Source organism: Vulpes vulpes, unplaced genomic scaffold (assembly GCF_048418805.1).
Source record: "Vulpes vulpes isolate BD-2025 unplaced genomic scaffold, VulVul3 Bu000000865, whole genome shotgun sequence".
Taxonomy (NCBI): domain Eukaryota; kingdom Metazoa; phylum Chordata; class Mammalia; order Carnivora; family Canidae; genus Vulpes; species Vulpes vulpes.
The window spans coordinates 1-16,176 of NW_027325730.1; the positions used below are offsets into that span (position 1 = coordinate 1).

The following is a 16,176-nucleotide window of genomic DNA, read 5'->3' on the forward strand; positions in this document are numbered from 1 at the left end:
ATGGAGCCTGCTTCTCCCTCTGCCTATGTCTCTGCCTCTCTCTCTCTCTCTGTGACTATCATAAATAAATAATAATAATAAAAAAAATAAAATAAAATAAAATAAATAAAGTCACTGGAGCAAAGGAAAATATAATGTTTATAGTTTATAAAATTTTCCTAAGAAGGTTTTATTACTCTTATAATGAGAGGAATCTAATAAAATTTTAACACTATTTTAATACTCAAAATTCAACAAAAGGTCACCAACAAAAATAAGATCATTTATCTTTTTCCAAATGCTATATATATAAAATACCAAACAACTAAGTATCATGTTAGTGTCAGTGTTTACTGAACACTGAAACTTAAAAGGCCTTTTACAAATCACTGGCCTCATCCAAGAGGATTCATTCAGTTCCTAAAATGTACTTATACTGTTAATATATTATACTGTTTTATCAATATGTAAAGGTTTTCCTAATAGCTATAAGGTTATTTGAAGGAAGAAAAAATTTTATTTTCAACAATATCCATGAGCCATTACGTGTCATACAAACAACTGAAAAAATTGTCCAGTGTTCTGGGGTCCTCCATATTCCTATCACCTAAAGAAAGTAGAATATGACAAAGAAGAATTCCTCTTAGCAGAGATCAAGAAATTTCAAGCACTATTATGAGGACTGGTTATGTTATTATTATCAACCAATAAACAGAATTTTTTAAAAAATCCCCAGGAACCAGGCCATGTCCCCTCACCTGTTTCTTATTCCTGGTGGGAGATTTCTTTTGCCCACGTCTGTTGCTGGGTTCATACAAGCAAATAAACGGAAGTCAGGATGACGAACCAGGGGTTCTGGTAAGAGAAAAGCATAAGTTCTCAACTGGTAACATCAAGTGATCAGCCACAGGTGCCCCGGGGAAGACTATCTAAGTTCACAGAACCTCAGGCCAGGAAGCCCTGCCTCAGACATAGCAAGAATGGTGCTGGCGGTTCAAACCATCCTTGCTTTTTCTGAAATCCCACTGAAACCAATTTCCAGACATATGTAACAACTTAATCTTATGCTCCCCTTCCACCATCTTTTAAGGTATGGTTGTTCATTATCATTTATGTTTTATCACCTATTTACCTATATGTATATCACCTATTCAAATATATACAATTCAGTATATACTACCAAGTAACAAATTCTTATTCTTGGGCGCCTGGGTGGCTCAGTTGGTTAAGTGTCTCCTTTTGGCTTGGGTCATAATCCCAGGGTCCTGGAATCAAGTCCCACATCGGGCTCCCTGTTCAGTGAGTAGCCTGCCTCTGCCTTTCCCTATGCCTCTACCTCTCTTTTTCTCTCATGAATAAATAATTTTTTAAAAAAGATTTATTTATTTATTTATTCATGATAGACAGAGAGAGAGAGAGGCAGAGACACAGGAGGAGGGAGAAGCAGGCTCCATGCCAGGAGCCTGATGTGGGACTCGATCCCCGGACTCCAGAATCGCATCCTGGGCCAAAGCCAGGCACCAAACCGCTGAGCCACCCAGGAATCCCTATGAATAAATAATTTAAAAAAATTTTTTTAAATTCTTATTCTTTGCATTCCCCATGCCTCCTAACTTGGCAGAAAATTAGTACTATGGAATGAACACTGGGAGACCTATGTAATCTACCTAACCAAAAGAATCTGACTCTAAAGAGGTCAAAGACCTGGCATCAAGTCAAACCTCAATGAGATCAAGTACTACCTGTGTCTCCTCGATCCAGCAACACTAGGGAGCCAGAGGAACCTTCAAGTAAACCACTGAGACATTCTAATGTTTCTGGAGCAGCCAGATTAATCTCATCCAACAAGATCCACTCTCCTTTCTTTACAACTTGAGCTAGTGTACCCTAAAAGAAGATAAAGTGTTAAAAATCCACTGCAAAAAAGATACTCTCACCTGTTATGTAAGCAGGGTTAGAAACAAGGGCAAACCTCTTGTACTTAATGAACTTTCACCCTAAATGCTGAATGGCTGCCAGGTGATTTCAAGAGCTAAGGTCAAGTTACCATTTTTAAATGTCCAGAAGGGTCAAGGGAGTATGTATGAACCTAACAGAGACACGCAACAAACTAAATCATCTCAGTAGATGGATAGTCAGGTAACTAATAATATATAATGTGTTTAGATGTTTAGAAGTATCCAAATGGTTATTAAAACCATTGAAAATAAATGTAGGGTCAGCTGATGAGTATGTAAAGATGAGACAAATGACTAAGTCGAAAGAATGCAGTGGTTGTAATACATAGCCTTATACATTTGCTAAAGAATATCAAAAGAAATCTTTCCTCTTCTTCATTGATTTATCTCTTCAAGTTCTGTTTCCAAGAGAACTGAAATATAAATCTTAAAATCCACTGTTGATACAACACCAGAAACTGTTTTATTATTAAATGACTTTATACTTTTGTTTTCACAATGATACTAACAGAATCTTCTATAAATTGAAAACATTAAAACAGGACAAGGGTATTGAACTCCAGTGTAATGCCAAGTCATGAAATAGATATAAACCCTATTTTGAGAGCACTTGACATCCTAATTGGTTATTTAAAAAAAATTCCTATTAAGATTAAGCTCTGATCACCAAATTTCCCATATTGATGGACATGATTGAGTAATCTCTCTCACCAAAACACTATCTCAAACAAGAGTCCCACCTCCTTTTAAGGTGTGGTCTAAAATATGTCACAGAAACAATTATTATTATTATTTTTAAAGAAATACCACAGTTTATTGAAGACTACAAATATTTTGTTACAAGTTGAAACTACATGCCTTCCAGAATCAAAAGCAACAGCAGGTTTGTGCACTGACGCTTCGGAGGTGCTGCACCACTTGAACTCGAAATGGGTAAGACAGGGTCAGACACATGAGGGAGAGGGAAATGGGGAAAGGGCAAGTTCAAAGCTCAGAAGGCAGAAACAATTTTTTAAAATAAGAATTTAAAAATCTTAAGCTGGGGATCCCTGCATGGCTCAGCGGTTTAGCACCTGCCTTTGGCCCAGGGCATGATCCTGTGGTCCCGGGATCAAGTCCCACATCAGCCTCCCTGCTTCTCCCTCTGCCTGTGTCTCTGCCTCTCTCTGTGTGTCTCTCATGAATAAATAAATAAAATCTTAAAAAAAATAAAAATAAATAAAAATCTTAAGCTATGAAAATTTTTTAGGTTGGTCCTTCCCACAGGGTGATAGGCAGAAAACAGCAGAACTACCCATTCACTGAAATAGAGAGTGAGGCTTAAAGTGAATAGATCCAAACCTACTACCCTTTCCCCCTCACTATGAAACCGAGTCCACTAGTTGTCCTCAACTGCAACTTCAAGAATAATGGTGCTCATCAAGACCTTATAATTTCCATAAAGGCTATTTTTCAGAAATCTCTCCCTGAAGTATTATTTCATTAGTGTTTATTAAGTCTTAAACACCAAGCACTAAAAATATCAACATAAAGATAATACAAAATAGTAGCCTGCCTAAACCTGAATTTTGTATCAAATCAACATTCCTTTAACCTAAATAACTGAACCAAAATACCTCTACAAATGCAAACAATAGGGCATTTTCAGTCATTTTCATCTGTTGTTGAGCATGGTTGAGTCTAAGACCAAATGCTTCCCATTTCTCTTTTAGGAGTAACCCTAGAAAAGAATAAGGACAAGAATTTAACATACACTTTAGGTTGTAAAACATAGAACTTAAACACACACAAAAAAACAAAACTCACATAAAAATCAAACATCTTAGAAGTATAAAAAAATAAGTTCAAATACTTACATAATGTATGTTTCAGCCACAATAGTAACTAGTTCACTTAAATGCATATGTACGTTAGTTAATTCTTTCACCCCTCATAACAGCTTCGAAGTAGATACCCTTATTCCCATTTTATGAACGATGAAACACAGAGAAGATAACTAAACTACCAAAAACCCTTTGGCTGTAGAATTCAGCTTTTTGGATATAATTTATTTTCTAAGGAAAGATGACTTATTGACCAATAAGTGGTACTTGTACATCAACATTAACAACCATGTTTTTATCGAAATCATGCCTAGAATCACAGGAGCAGCAATACTTCAGAATTAGTCATCTCTCCCTTAAGTCCTACAAAGCTCCAATTTCTACTGCTTCATTCTTCCCCAAACTCCTCCTAATTCTGTAAGGGAACCCAAGTTTATCTGCCTGATGTGCAGTGAAGCCAATCACAAAGACACCAAGTGTGCAGCAAGAATTTATTTAAGAGTCAGCCCAATGAGGGGACTCTGAATAGAAGCCTCAATCCACCCTTCCCCAAGAAAGATAGGAAAATTTAAAGGCAAGTGAAAACAGGTCTGGGTAAAAAGTTGCATCTGTGGTTTTAGTCTGCATCTGCACTTATTATTGGTCCCACTAACCCTCTGTTACCAGTTTCAATCCCCACTGTCTTTTGAACATGATTCACTCGAGTAAATTGGGCTAACAGTTCTAACTACTTCCTACTGAAACAGGGTGCAGTTTCAGGGTCTGAGGAATCAAACAACTTTGTGCTTTCTTGGAAATATTCCCTAGCACTTGGCTTAACATGTACATTCTGCTTGACTAAACAGTAGTTTCTTCTTTGGTTGCTTTCAAGCAACATCAAAGCTGACATATCCAGCAACCATACAAGTTACCAGAAGCAGCTCAAGTCCTTTACCTCCATGCAGCAACTAACCTTCATCAAGAATAAGGAGCTTTACAACTTGGGAAAGAGCTGTATCCCCAACACTCTTTCTTGTAACTAAATCTCATTTTTCTGGTGTGGCTGACAACTGCATTATCACCAGTCAATTCTTTCACAGCAATGCCTGGAAGCTCTAGAAGTTTGCTGAATCTGTTGCTGGTGTTGGAAGTAGTGTTAAACACAATTCACTGAATTCTACTGAATCTCCTTCCTTTAAAACCCAGCCACCTGATCTAAGTCTTGGATATAAATTGGTTTTTCCTCAAAGCCAAATAGCATTAGTTCACAGTAGGCGTTGGCATGTGACACCAATGACACTAGTAAAAAGCTGAATGCAAGAAATACTTAACTGTGGAGAAAAACATTCTTATACTGTACAACAGGTGGGTCATAAAGTGCTGTCATAACACCTCCTACTCTGACCAGATGGGTTCTATCAGCATCAGTGGCCACCATCTGTGTATACCCCCTGGTCATTTTTCTGCATGTCCATATTCAGACCCTTGTGTAGGTAAAAGCAGGAAATCTGGCCACTGTTTTTCTATTAGAGACACAGCTCTTCTTACAGTGGCACTTTAAGGATGTACAAACACCATCACCTGTTGTCCAGCCTTTATTGCTTGTGGATTCAACCTGATGTAAAGTATATAGCAAATCAGTAACCCCAAGTAATAACACTCCTCTGTTAGTCTGTCTCTTAAAAAAAACATCTTAAGATATATTGGGGTGAGGCACGCGGGTGGCTCAGTCAGTTATATGGCCTACTCTTGGTTTTAGTTCAGGTCATGATCTCAGGGTTGAGATGAAGCCACAAGTCAGGATCTGCGCTCAGCAGGGTGTCTGCTTAAGACTCTTTTCTCCTCTGCCCCTCCCCCCATCCTCACTTGCTTGCTTTCTAAAAATACATAAATCTTATTTAAAAAAAATCTGTCAGAGCTCACAAGAACAGTTAGCAAAATTTTCGTTCCAAAGATAGTGGGTGAAATCGATACTCAAGGTGTGCCACCATCCAAGGTTTGGGTGATCCCGGCTCTTATGGTTTTTTTTTTTTTTTTTTTTGTCTTTCTTTCTCAAAAGTCAAAAGTCCCCTTTCCGGGGGCACCTGGTTAAGGCTCTGCCTTCAGCTGAAGTCATGATCCCAGGGTCCTAGGATCAAGCCCCAAGGATCTCCCTCTCCCTCTGCCACCCCACGCTGCTTGGGCTCTATGTCAAATAAATGAAGTCTTACCAAAAAAAGAAAGAAAGAAAGAAAAAAAAAGACCCCTTTCTTTCCAACTAGCTCCATGAGTATGTACTGGTGAAAAGGGCTTCAGCTTTATTGATGTTACCACAGTATAGTGAACTTCCTTGTATATGGTTACAAATTAACATTCTTCCCTTTTCACAGATTTTTTTTAGAAAAATATCACAATCGCTGCAGCCCTGGTGGCTCAGCAGTTTGACACTGCCTTCAGCCCAGGGCCTGATCCTGGAAACCAGGATCGAGTCCCACGTCAGACTCCCTGCATGGAGCCTGCTTCTCCCTCTGCCTGTGTCTCTGCCTCTCTCTCTCTCTGTCTTTCATAAATAAATAAAATCTTTTTTTTTTTTTAAGAAAAAAAAATATCATAATCCAACATTGTTTCTTGTTAGACTGAGTTTAATTGTTCTGGACCTTAGGTAAGAAGTTTGCTCCATATCTCACAAACCAATCTTAGTCTTCAAAATAGGTCAGTTCTGTTAAAGAGTTGTCAGCTCAGGAGACTGTCCTGCAGGTGGGCTCTCAAAGTTAGACCAGGTAAAGATGCTTTGTAAGCAAGGTATCTGTAAGCACGGTATCAAGCTGCTATTTCCAAGGGGCTTTATTGGCTCCATAAAGTCAACCTACTTCTTTAATGCTGTCTGGTCACATTTGAGTCTATGCATTTCACCCTCAAACACCCTCAAATATGACATTCCAGTCAAAGCCTTGGTAATATAACCAATGTTTCCAGTGGCATCCTATTACACGGAGAATGGATTCTTAGAGACCTTATGCTAATAATTATAATATATGCCACGAAAATATAAGAATTTTCAGAGAATTTCTGAATTCTGGAGGAAAAAATAAATGTTTCATATTTTTTTTACAAAGGAATATTATATTAAATTCCTGTGAGTCATAGCTGAAGAGAAAAAGTTCCCTTAAATCTGTAAGAGCAAATATTAGAGAACCAGAAATATTTCAAACAAAAGTCATAAAAAATATATAATCATTTTTCTCAGTTCTCTTAGTCCCATGTTATTCTGTTTGAATCTAGTTCTTTCATTAGTTCAGAAAATTTTACCTTGTTCAGTTTTATCATCTTAAAGATATCAAAAAGCCTTATTTGTCAAAAGTCCTTTCTATGAATTGCCTTTAAGCTGAAACATACTTGCAAGATCATCAACAATAACTATAAATGGCAAAAGGCTCAAAAATGGCCATGGTTAAAGATCTGATCAGAGTTCATTATAATACAGTTGACAGGGAAATATAATTATTACTGGGCACACAACATTTTAATAAGTAGAATTACAAGTAATGTACCAAGTTATATTAAAATCTTATAACCTGGGATGCCTGGGTGGCTCAGTGGTGTAGCGCCTGCCTTCAGCCCAGGGTGTGATCCTTGAGTCCCGGGATCGAGTCCCACATCGGGTTTCCTGTGTGGAGCCTGCTTCTCCCTCTGCCTATGTCTCTGCCTCTCTCTCTCTTTCTCTCTCTCTCGGTCTCTCTCATGAATAAATAAAATATATTTTTTTAAATCTTATAACTTAAGAAGGTTTACCATCCTTTCTTTGACAATGCTTCCATGTAATCTGACATAACAAACAAGCCTAATTAGTAAAAAAGACTTCATTTAGAAGTTGAATTTTGGGAAATTTGTCAGAAGTATCAGAAAGTTTTGAAGCATATGCCAAAAATAGGATTATAGATCATTACAAAACTTAGTAACCTATTTAGCCAAGGCAGCAATAAGAGATTCTAAAGGTTACAGAATACAAATACAGAAAGTTACAGAATTGTTAGCAACACTGAGGACTTTTAATACTGAGAAGATGCAACTTTCTTGAGTAATCAAGGATTTAATAAACACAAAACACAGAAATTTGTTTTTCTAAGTAGATTAAAGATAAAAACCTGTTTATAATTTATTAGACCAATAACCTAAGGAAACTGTCATTTTAACATGAAAACCTAATTCCAATTTGATGCTGGTATACTTCTGATATTAAAGATTACTTGTTCCAACAAATGAATTCTTTAAAAATTTATAGAGTCCCTTCCTTTTTCCTGTCATCTCCCATGCTGACATACACTTATCAGGATAAGGATACCCAGGACACAGCATGGATCTGAGTTCTTGCGGTGGGTGTAGTGATGTGCTGACCAGAATCTCCATCAGAAATGAAGGACTCTCAGCTGCAGGGGTGCTGCCAACAGTCCTCAACTCTGAAATGCCACTGAGGATGGCCTTGACTAAAGACAGCTGCCTTACCAAGGGCATGCCCTCTTCCCAGGTGGTCACATCCAATAACTATTATAAAAGTCCAGTCCCAATTTTGCCCCAATTTAGGATGGTTCTGAAGGGGCAGCCCCGGTGGCGCAGTGGTTTAGCACCGCCTGCAGCCTGGGGTGTGATCCTGGAGACCGGGGATCGAGTCCCACATCGGGCTTCCTGCATGGAGCCTGCTTCTCCCTCCACCTGTGTCTCTGCCTCTCTCTTAGCTCTCTCTGAATGAATGAATAAATAAATATTTTTCTTTTTTTTTTTAAAAAAAAGGATGGTTCTGAAGGATAATCCAAATTTGAAACTCCTCAGAGAATCAGCTAAGCTTCTGTTGATATTGTATCACTGCTCAACTTCTGTCTAATCTTGCTTTCTTACTCCCTTCTCCTCCCCAGGTGTTTATCACTCCCTAATAAACTTAATCTTAGTGCCTACCAAGCGCAAAATTCCTTTCCAAAGATTCCTTTCTCACAAACCTACAACTTTCCTCTTTACATTCACTTTTTGTCCTCAATTTTCCCTCTAAATAACCAGTCTCACTTTCCTTGCATAGTTTTTTCTCTGATCATTTCCATTAATTCTATATATTAGAATTCTTAACTCTTAGAAACCTTAAGTTTCTAGTGAAAACTAAGTAGTAACTAATTGTGAACTGTCTGTTGTACCAGCAGCATTCCTTAGACTGGTGAATTTATGATATTTAAGAATTTTTAGGGATCCCTGGGTGGCGCAGCGGTTTGGCGCCTGCCTTTGGCCCAGGGCGCGATCCTGGAGACCCAGGATCGAATCCCACGTTGCGCTCCTGGTGCATGGAGCCTGCTTCTCTCTCTGCCTGTGTCTCTGCCTCTCTCTCTCTGACTATCCTAAATAAATAAATTAATTTAAAAAAAAAAGAATTTTTAGAAATATATGCCTTATCTCAGCAATGGCACAAAACATGTTTACTAACAAACTCAAATATCTTTAGTTTCTCTGTAAAAGGAGGCCAAAAGCATATAAACCTATGTTTAGTAATTAAGGTTTTATCTTACTTAGAAATGATCTAGAGATTTAGTGTTTTTACTTAACTCATCATTTAACTTAGTAAAACTTTAGTTTTAGGTTACCAAGGACTTTGAAAATGACTTTAAAGTTTACCTATAAACCTTTTCATCTTATTTACAAGTTTGTTCTTAACAGTATGTTTAGATTACCCACGAAATTATAAAAGACAAAGTCATTCGTCCACGCTATATATATTTAAAAAATTGTATCAATTTATTTGACTTAAATAAATTTGACTTAAATAAATGCTGAAAATTCTAAAGATATGTCTATTTTAATTAAACCAACAAACTTAAATTATCTTTAATACCCAATATTTTTTCAGATCATATGAACTTGAAAACCTTGGATTAGTTTCTGAGTTTTAGAATGCCCAATTCTTATACACACTCGCCTTTAACTGAAATAGTGCTCCTTTACAAACTAATTTTAGCACTACCCAGAGGTGGAGAAAATATCTCATATTTACAGCATACATGAACACATATCCAAATACACAAACAAGGTACAAACAAAATCTTACAGAACAAATCCAATTACGAGATGGTATTATAATTTACGGATCACTAAGTGGTCATTCTTATCCAAGGTCTAATGAATATTACGGCCAAGCAATGTTGCAAAAAAAATCTTTTTTGTTTCATAAGTTCTTAACTACACATTGCCCAATTTTGGAGAATATAGCCCAAAGGGCTACATTCAGGAATCAAGTTGTCATTTCCCATTTTCCAATTAAAATGTGGCTGATTTTATCCAAAGATGACAACAAAAGCTGCAGCAACAAACCAAATTAAGCCCAGAATACCTCTATAAGCACTGGTTACTCCCTAATATCAGGGCTTCACCAACCAAAGCAAATGGCTTCCTAGTTAACCTTTTCCTAATCCAGCAAGGAAAGGAGGCTAAGAAAGTGAAGACAAATGGGAGAAAGAAATAAGCTCACTAAGACACATCTGTCCAAAGCAAAAACCATTTCCTTGCCACACCAGCTAAATTAAGCACTGAGGGCTGGCAGCACCCAGTCAGGGTAGGGCTTCAGGTACAATCCCTAAGACAAAGAGCCTAGGCAGCTGCTTGAACTTGTAACCAGATTTTTGTTATCATCTGGCAGCCCACGAACCACTGGCAAAAAGCTACTGGATGGATGGCTCACCAAATTCATAACTAAACCAAAGTTCATGTCTGACACACAGAAAAGCCAATTGAGTAAGCAGCAAGGAAAGAGATTTACTTAAGGAGGCAGCCAAGAAGCAGCTTATCTCAGGGTTGTAGGTCTGAGCCCCACTTTGGGTATAGATTCCTTGAAAAATAAAATCTTAAAAAAAAAAAAAAAAGGGCAGCCAAAATAAGGAGATGGAACAATAAGCCTCAAATCTGCCTTGCAGGGGAGAGGAGTCAGGGATGTTTAATGGAAAACACTGTGTATAGATTCCTTAAAAATTAAATCTTAAGAAAAAAAAAAAAAGGCAGCCAAATAAGGAGATGTAACAATAAGCCTCAAATCTGTCTTGCAGAGGAGAGGAGTCAGGGATTTTTAAACACTGCAGCCTCGTTTATTAGTCCCGTTAGCCTTGTGGTCACTGGTTTCAATTCTGCTAATTACACCCCAGCCTCATGACCTCCCACTAGTAGTATGGGTCCTATTCTTACCAGTTTCACTCTCTTTTTCATCCTTGTTGACAGCCGACTTGTGCACATGCTGCATTAGTCTGAGGAGATCCTGCCACCGTTTCTGCCTGTAACAGGTCTGAATATGTCCCAAGAACGTAAAGTTTTGCTTCTTAGAAAATGTCTGGGCAAAGAGTTCTTCAAATGCCTCCCATAAGGGCAGCCAAATAAGCTTACGGTCCACTGGTTTGTAACTGAAACAAAAGATAAATGTAATTCCAAAACTTCTGAGACTAAGAGAATTTAGAAATCATGTCTTAGAATATAGGAATTTTAATCAAATTTAATCAAAATCGGAAATAATACCAAATACTTTTAAAATCTATGTTAAAGTTTTATTTTTTTATAAAGATTTATTTATCTGAGAGAGAGAGACCAAGGTGGGGGTGTGGAGAAGGAATCCTCAGGCAGGCTCTCAGCTGATCAAGGCCAACATGGGGCTCGATTCCAGGACCCTGAAATAATGACCTGAGCCAAAAACCAAGAGTTAGCTGCTTAACCAATAGAGCCAGCCAGGTGCCCCATTTTAAAGGTTTAATTAAATTATAATCTATTTTCTCCACACTAAGTGTTTGAAGGGTCTATAATGAAGGTAAAAACTATTATTTGATAAACAGTATTATGAAAAAAATTGGAAATTCCTAGTTGGGCAGTAAGAGGCATGTCACTTATTTTACTAACATGTTTAAATAAACATCATTAATGATGTATTTTATTAAAATTAACCAAAACGTTTTCAGGATATTTTTAGAAGAAAATACAACTCTGAAATTGATTAACTTAAGCGAAGTGAACACAGCTCATAGCATCTCAGTTGATGGGGGAATATACTGCTCTTAAAGAGACTCTCTCTGGGAGAGAGTGGGCAGCAACAAAATCTTAGACATTGCAATGGTTTGTGGCCCTCCAAAGCTCAACATTTTATTACTTAGTATTTAGATTCTCTCTTATTCTCTAGCAATTCTCTGGTTGAGGAGCTAGAAAATTAATTCATATAAATTTTATTTATTTATTTTAAGCATTAGGCTCCAGACCCAGCATGGAGCCTAATTGCAGGGCTTGAACTCACAACCCAGAGGTCATGACATGAGTTGAGATCAAGAGTTGGACACTTAACTGAGCCACTCAGGTGCCCCTCTGTAAATTTTAATTTAATATTCAGGGTTAAGGATGATAATGAAGAGTTGAGAAACACTCCTGTAGCTAAAAGTTGCTCAAGCACCACTAATTGTTCCTGAAAAATAGAAGTATACAATTTTCTGTATCCTAAGATACTAATACTATAATTCAAGGACCATGACATAAAGTTTATTTCCAAGAAAAATAACTTGAGAACTGAAATACCAAGTATGCTTCAGAAGAGTCAAGCACAATTAGAGAACACATAGACCCTATTTACTCATTGGACTGTGAGGGAGGAACCATGAGATAAGTAAAACCAAGACCCTGACACTGAGTATCTATCAAAGAGTCGGATTCCAGAGAAAAAGTACAAGAACTTCAAACTCATTTATATTTAACAGCAAGCACGAACACATTGATAAAGACATTTACTCTATTTACTCAACAAAAATTTACTGAGTACCTGCTAGGTGTTAGGCACTGAGTAAAACAAGACTCACAAGGTCCTGCCCCACTGTAGCTCACAATCTAACGAAAGAGAAAATAAAAAATATACCTACTATAAAATACAAGTAGTGCTGTGAATATAAATAAAGGAGAGAGGGAGAAGAAGGCACTGATAATTCAGTTATGATAGTCAGAAAGGCTTTCTTAAAGATTGGAATTTGGGGATCCCTGGGTGGCGCAGTGGTTTGGCGCCTGCCTTTGGCCCAGGGCGCGATCCTGGAGATCCGGGATCGAATCCCACGTCAGGCTCCCGGTGCATGGAGCCTGCTTCTCCCTCTGCCTGTGTCTCTGCCTCTCTCTCTCTCTGTGTTCCTATCATAAATAAAAATAAAAAAAAAAAAAATCTTAAAAAAAAAAGATTGGAATTTGAAGGGGATTCAAATCAAGCATGGGGGCGGGGTGGGGGTGGGGAGGGCGGCAAGGGATGCCACTGAGACAACAGCACCTAGGTGCAACACGGAAAAGTGTGTGGCTGGAGCTCAGTGGCAGAGCCAGACAAAGGAAATTATGTCAGAGAAGTGCCAATGCTGGATTATAAAGGGCCTTAGAGATAAAAAAAAAAAAAAAGCCTTTGGAATATACTCTAAATTGCCTGAGAAGTCAATGCAAGGATTTGAGACAGAGAATGATGTGCTTGCTGTCCAACTTCTGATTACACCTTTGAAAGACGATTAACTACTAAATGGAAGAGAGACCACAGGGATATTAGGAGTACAAGGAAAGATGAGAGAGCTACATGCTGGAGCAAGCAAATGATGATGAACAGTAGAAGTAAGGAATTAAAAAAAAAAAAACACATTTTATTTAAATAAAATTGCTAGTCTTTAGAATGATAGTACACATGGAACCCAAAGCAAACTGAGGTAGCAGAGTAATGATTAAAAGTACATACACTCAGTATAGACTGCCTAGGTTCAAACATGAACCAGCCATTACCTTGAACAAGGTACTTAATCCCATGTGCCTCAGGTCTCTTGAGTATAAAATGGGGTAATAGTCTGTGCCTCATGGTTGCCAAAAACATTAGCACAAAGGACTCCAGGGTGCCTGGGTGGCACAATTAAGTGTCCAACTCTTGGTTTTGGCTCAGGTCATGATCTCAGGGTCCTGAGATCAAACCCTGCATCAAGCTCCATGCTTGGCAGGGAGTCAGCTTGAGGTTTTGCTTTCTGCCTCTGCTCCCAACCCCTCTCCCCCACCTTGCTCTCTCTCTAAAATAAATAAATCTTTTAAAAATAAAAAATAAAGGACTCTAAATAGTGCCTGGGGCAGCCCCAGTGGCACAGCAGTTTAGCGCCGCCTGCAGCCTGAGGTGTGATCCTGGAGACACAGGATTGAGTCCCACGTCGGGCTTCCTGCACTAAGCCTGCTTCTCCCTCTGCCTGTGTCTCTGCCTGTGTGTGTGTGTGTGTGTGTGTGTCTATGAATAAATAAACAAAATCTTAAAGAATAAAATAAAATAAACTATGAGATTAAAAAAAATAGTGCCTTGGGCAGCCCCGGTGGCGCAGCAGTTTAGCGCCGCCTGCAGCCCGGGGTGTGATCCTGGGGGCCCCGGGATCGAGTCCCGCATCAGGCTTCCTGCATGGAGCCTGCTTCTCCCTCTGCCTGTGTCTCTGCCTCTCTCTTCTCGCTCTCTCTCTCTCTCTCTGAATAAATAAATAAATCTTTAAAAGAAAATAGTGCCTGGAACATGAGTATATGTAAGAATCAGCTGTTATAATTATTACCATTATTAACTGGCTCAAGTTTATTGAATTCATGAAAGTATAGTAGCTTAATAACTACAAATTAGACTCAAAGAAACATTTGTTCATTTAAAGTGGAGCCTAAAAAAAAAAAAAAAAAAAAAAATAAAGTGGAGCCTAGTGACTGAAAGAGTTAAGTCAATATAAGTCAATTTTACAAGTGATGTAAAAACTGAATGTGTGTGTGTGTGTGTGTGTGTGTGGAGATAGATAGATAGATACATACATACATACATACACTTCAGGGATATCTGGGTGGCTCAGTGGTTGAGTGTCTACCTTCAGCTCAGGGCATGATCCTGGGTCCGGGATCGAGTCCTACAACAGGTTCCTTGTGGGGAGCCTGCATCTCCCTCTGCCTATGTCTCTGCCTCTCTCTCTCTCTCTCTCTCTCTCTCTCATGAATAAATAAAATCGGGATCCCTGGGTGGCACAGCGGTTTGGCGCCTGCCTTTGGCCCAGGGCGCGATCCTGGAGACCTGGGATCGAATCCCACGTCGGGCTCCCTGTGCATGGAGCCTGCTTCTCCCTCTGCCTATGTCTCTGCCTTTCTCTCTCTCTCTCTCGCTCTGTATGACTATCATAAATTTAAAAAAAATTTTTTTTGAATAAATAAAATCTTAAAAATATACACTTCAGAAAAGAAAAAAAAAACTGAACTGCAACACAAATATTCAGTGAGAACCAACCTGACACTTGAGAGAACATAACACTGAGAATGCATGTAAGAATTCATTTGAAAATGGCTAAAACAAAAGAAAATGACTTTCTAAAACTGTAATATGTGATAGAACAAAAAACAGTACATGCTGAGAAATGATAAACACTCTTCTTCAAGGGGCACATGGGTGCTCAGTCGGTTAAGCATCTGCTTTGGCTCGGGTCATGATCCTGGGTCCTGGAATCAAGCCCCATGTGGGGCTCTCTGCTCAGCGGAGAGCCTGCTTCTCCCTCTCCCTCTGCCTGCCACTCCCCTTGCTTGTACTTTTTCTCTCTTTGTCAAATAAATTAAAAAAATTTTTAAAGGGGGTGGGAGTAAGAAACACTTTTCTTCGTTTTAGAGTCACGATTCCAAGTTTATAAGCATATGCACTTCTGCCCTGCTCTCTTCTAGCAGATGTTTCTACGAGTGGCAAGAAAGAGGATAGGATGCAAGTTGGTCGCCCTTCCCTTTCTACGCGATCTTTACTTTTCCTCCGATTTTTTCTTTCCTTCATTGACAACTTCTCCAAAGGTACCTCTCCTTCTCTATACAGCTGTTTCTCCCTCAGAGGTTGCCTTTCCCAAGATAATCTCCTTCTCAATAGTCAGTACTGTGAACCTGTGCTCTGGGTTTTGCCATTTAGTCCTAGACTTTCTCCTTCTGGAATGATTTTATCTGGTTCATATAAGTCCTCTGTCTCCTTTACTCTTCTTTATGGAGTCTCATCACCCTCAACTCTGTTTGAACTTGGGTTCTCTACTCACAGGTAATCTAAAGGTCTATGTTCTGCCTACCAGAATAACAGGAGCACCTGGCTGGCTCAGTCAGTGGAGCATGTGACTCCTAATCTCGGGGTTATATGTCCAAGCCCCCATGTTGGGTGCAGAGATTACTTCAAAATAAAATCTTAAAAATTAAAAAAAAAAAAAAAAAAAGAGCTAAAATTAAATGGAGGGGATCCTGGCTGGCTCAATCAGTAAAGCATGCAACTCTTGATCTCAGAGTCATGAGCTCAGGCCCCACGTTTGGTGTGGAGTCTACTTAAAGGGGAAAAAAAAAACCCCACAAACCTAAAATTAAATGAAGGAAAAAAGTATACCAAGATAATACTAATAAAAAAAAACAAGAGGGTACATATACCAACAAAGATC

The 16,176-nt window shown here is 38.6% G+C and overlaps 1 protein-coding gene across 1 annotated transcript in view; it reads right to left on the minus strand.

The window, feature by feature from the left end:
- Positions 1 to 554: 554 nt before the first annotated feature.
- Positions 555 to 16,176, minus strand: part of LOC140596719 (midasin-like) — a 28,284-nt gene continuing 12,662 nt past the window's right edge. The window contains exons 7-10 of the mRNA XM_072745198.1: positions 10,928 to 11,139; positions 3,554 to 3,657; positions 1,722 to 1,866; positions 555 to 834 (exon numbers count right to left, since the gene is read on the minus strand). Coding sequence (XP_072601299.1) covers positions 734 to 834; positions 1,722 to 1,866; positions 3,554 to 3,657; positions 10,928 to 11,139 — 562 coding nt within the window. The 3' untranslated portion in view covers positions 555 to 733. The remainder of the gene's footprint in view (positions 835 to 1,721; positions 1,867 to 3,553; positions 3,658 to 10,927; positions 11,140 to 16,176) is intronic.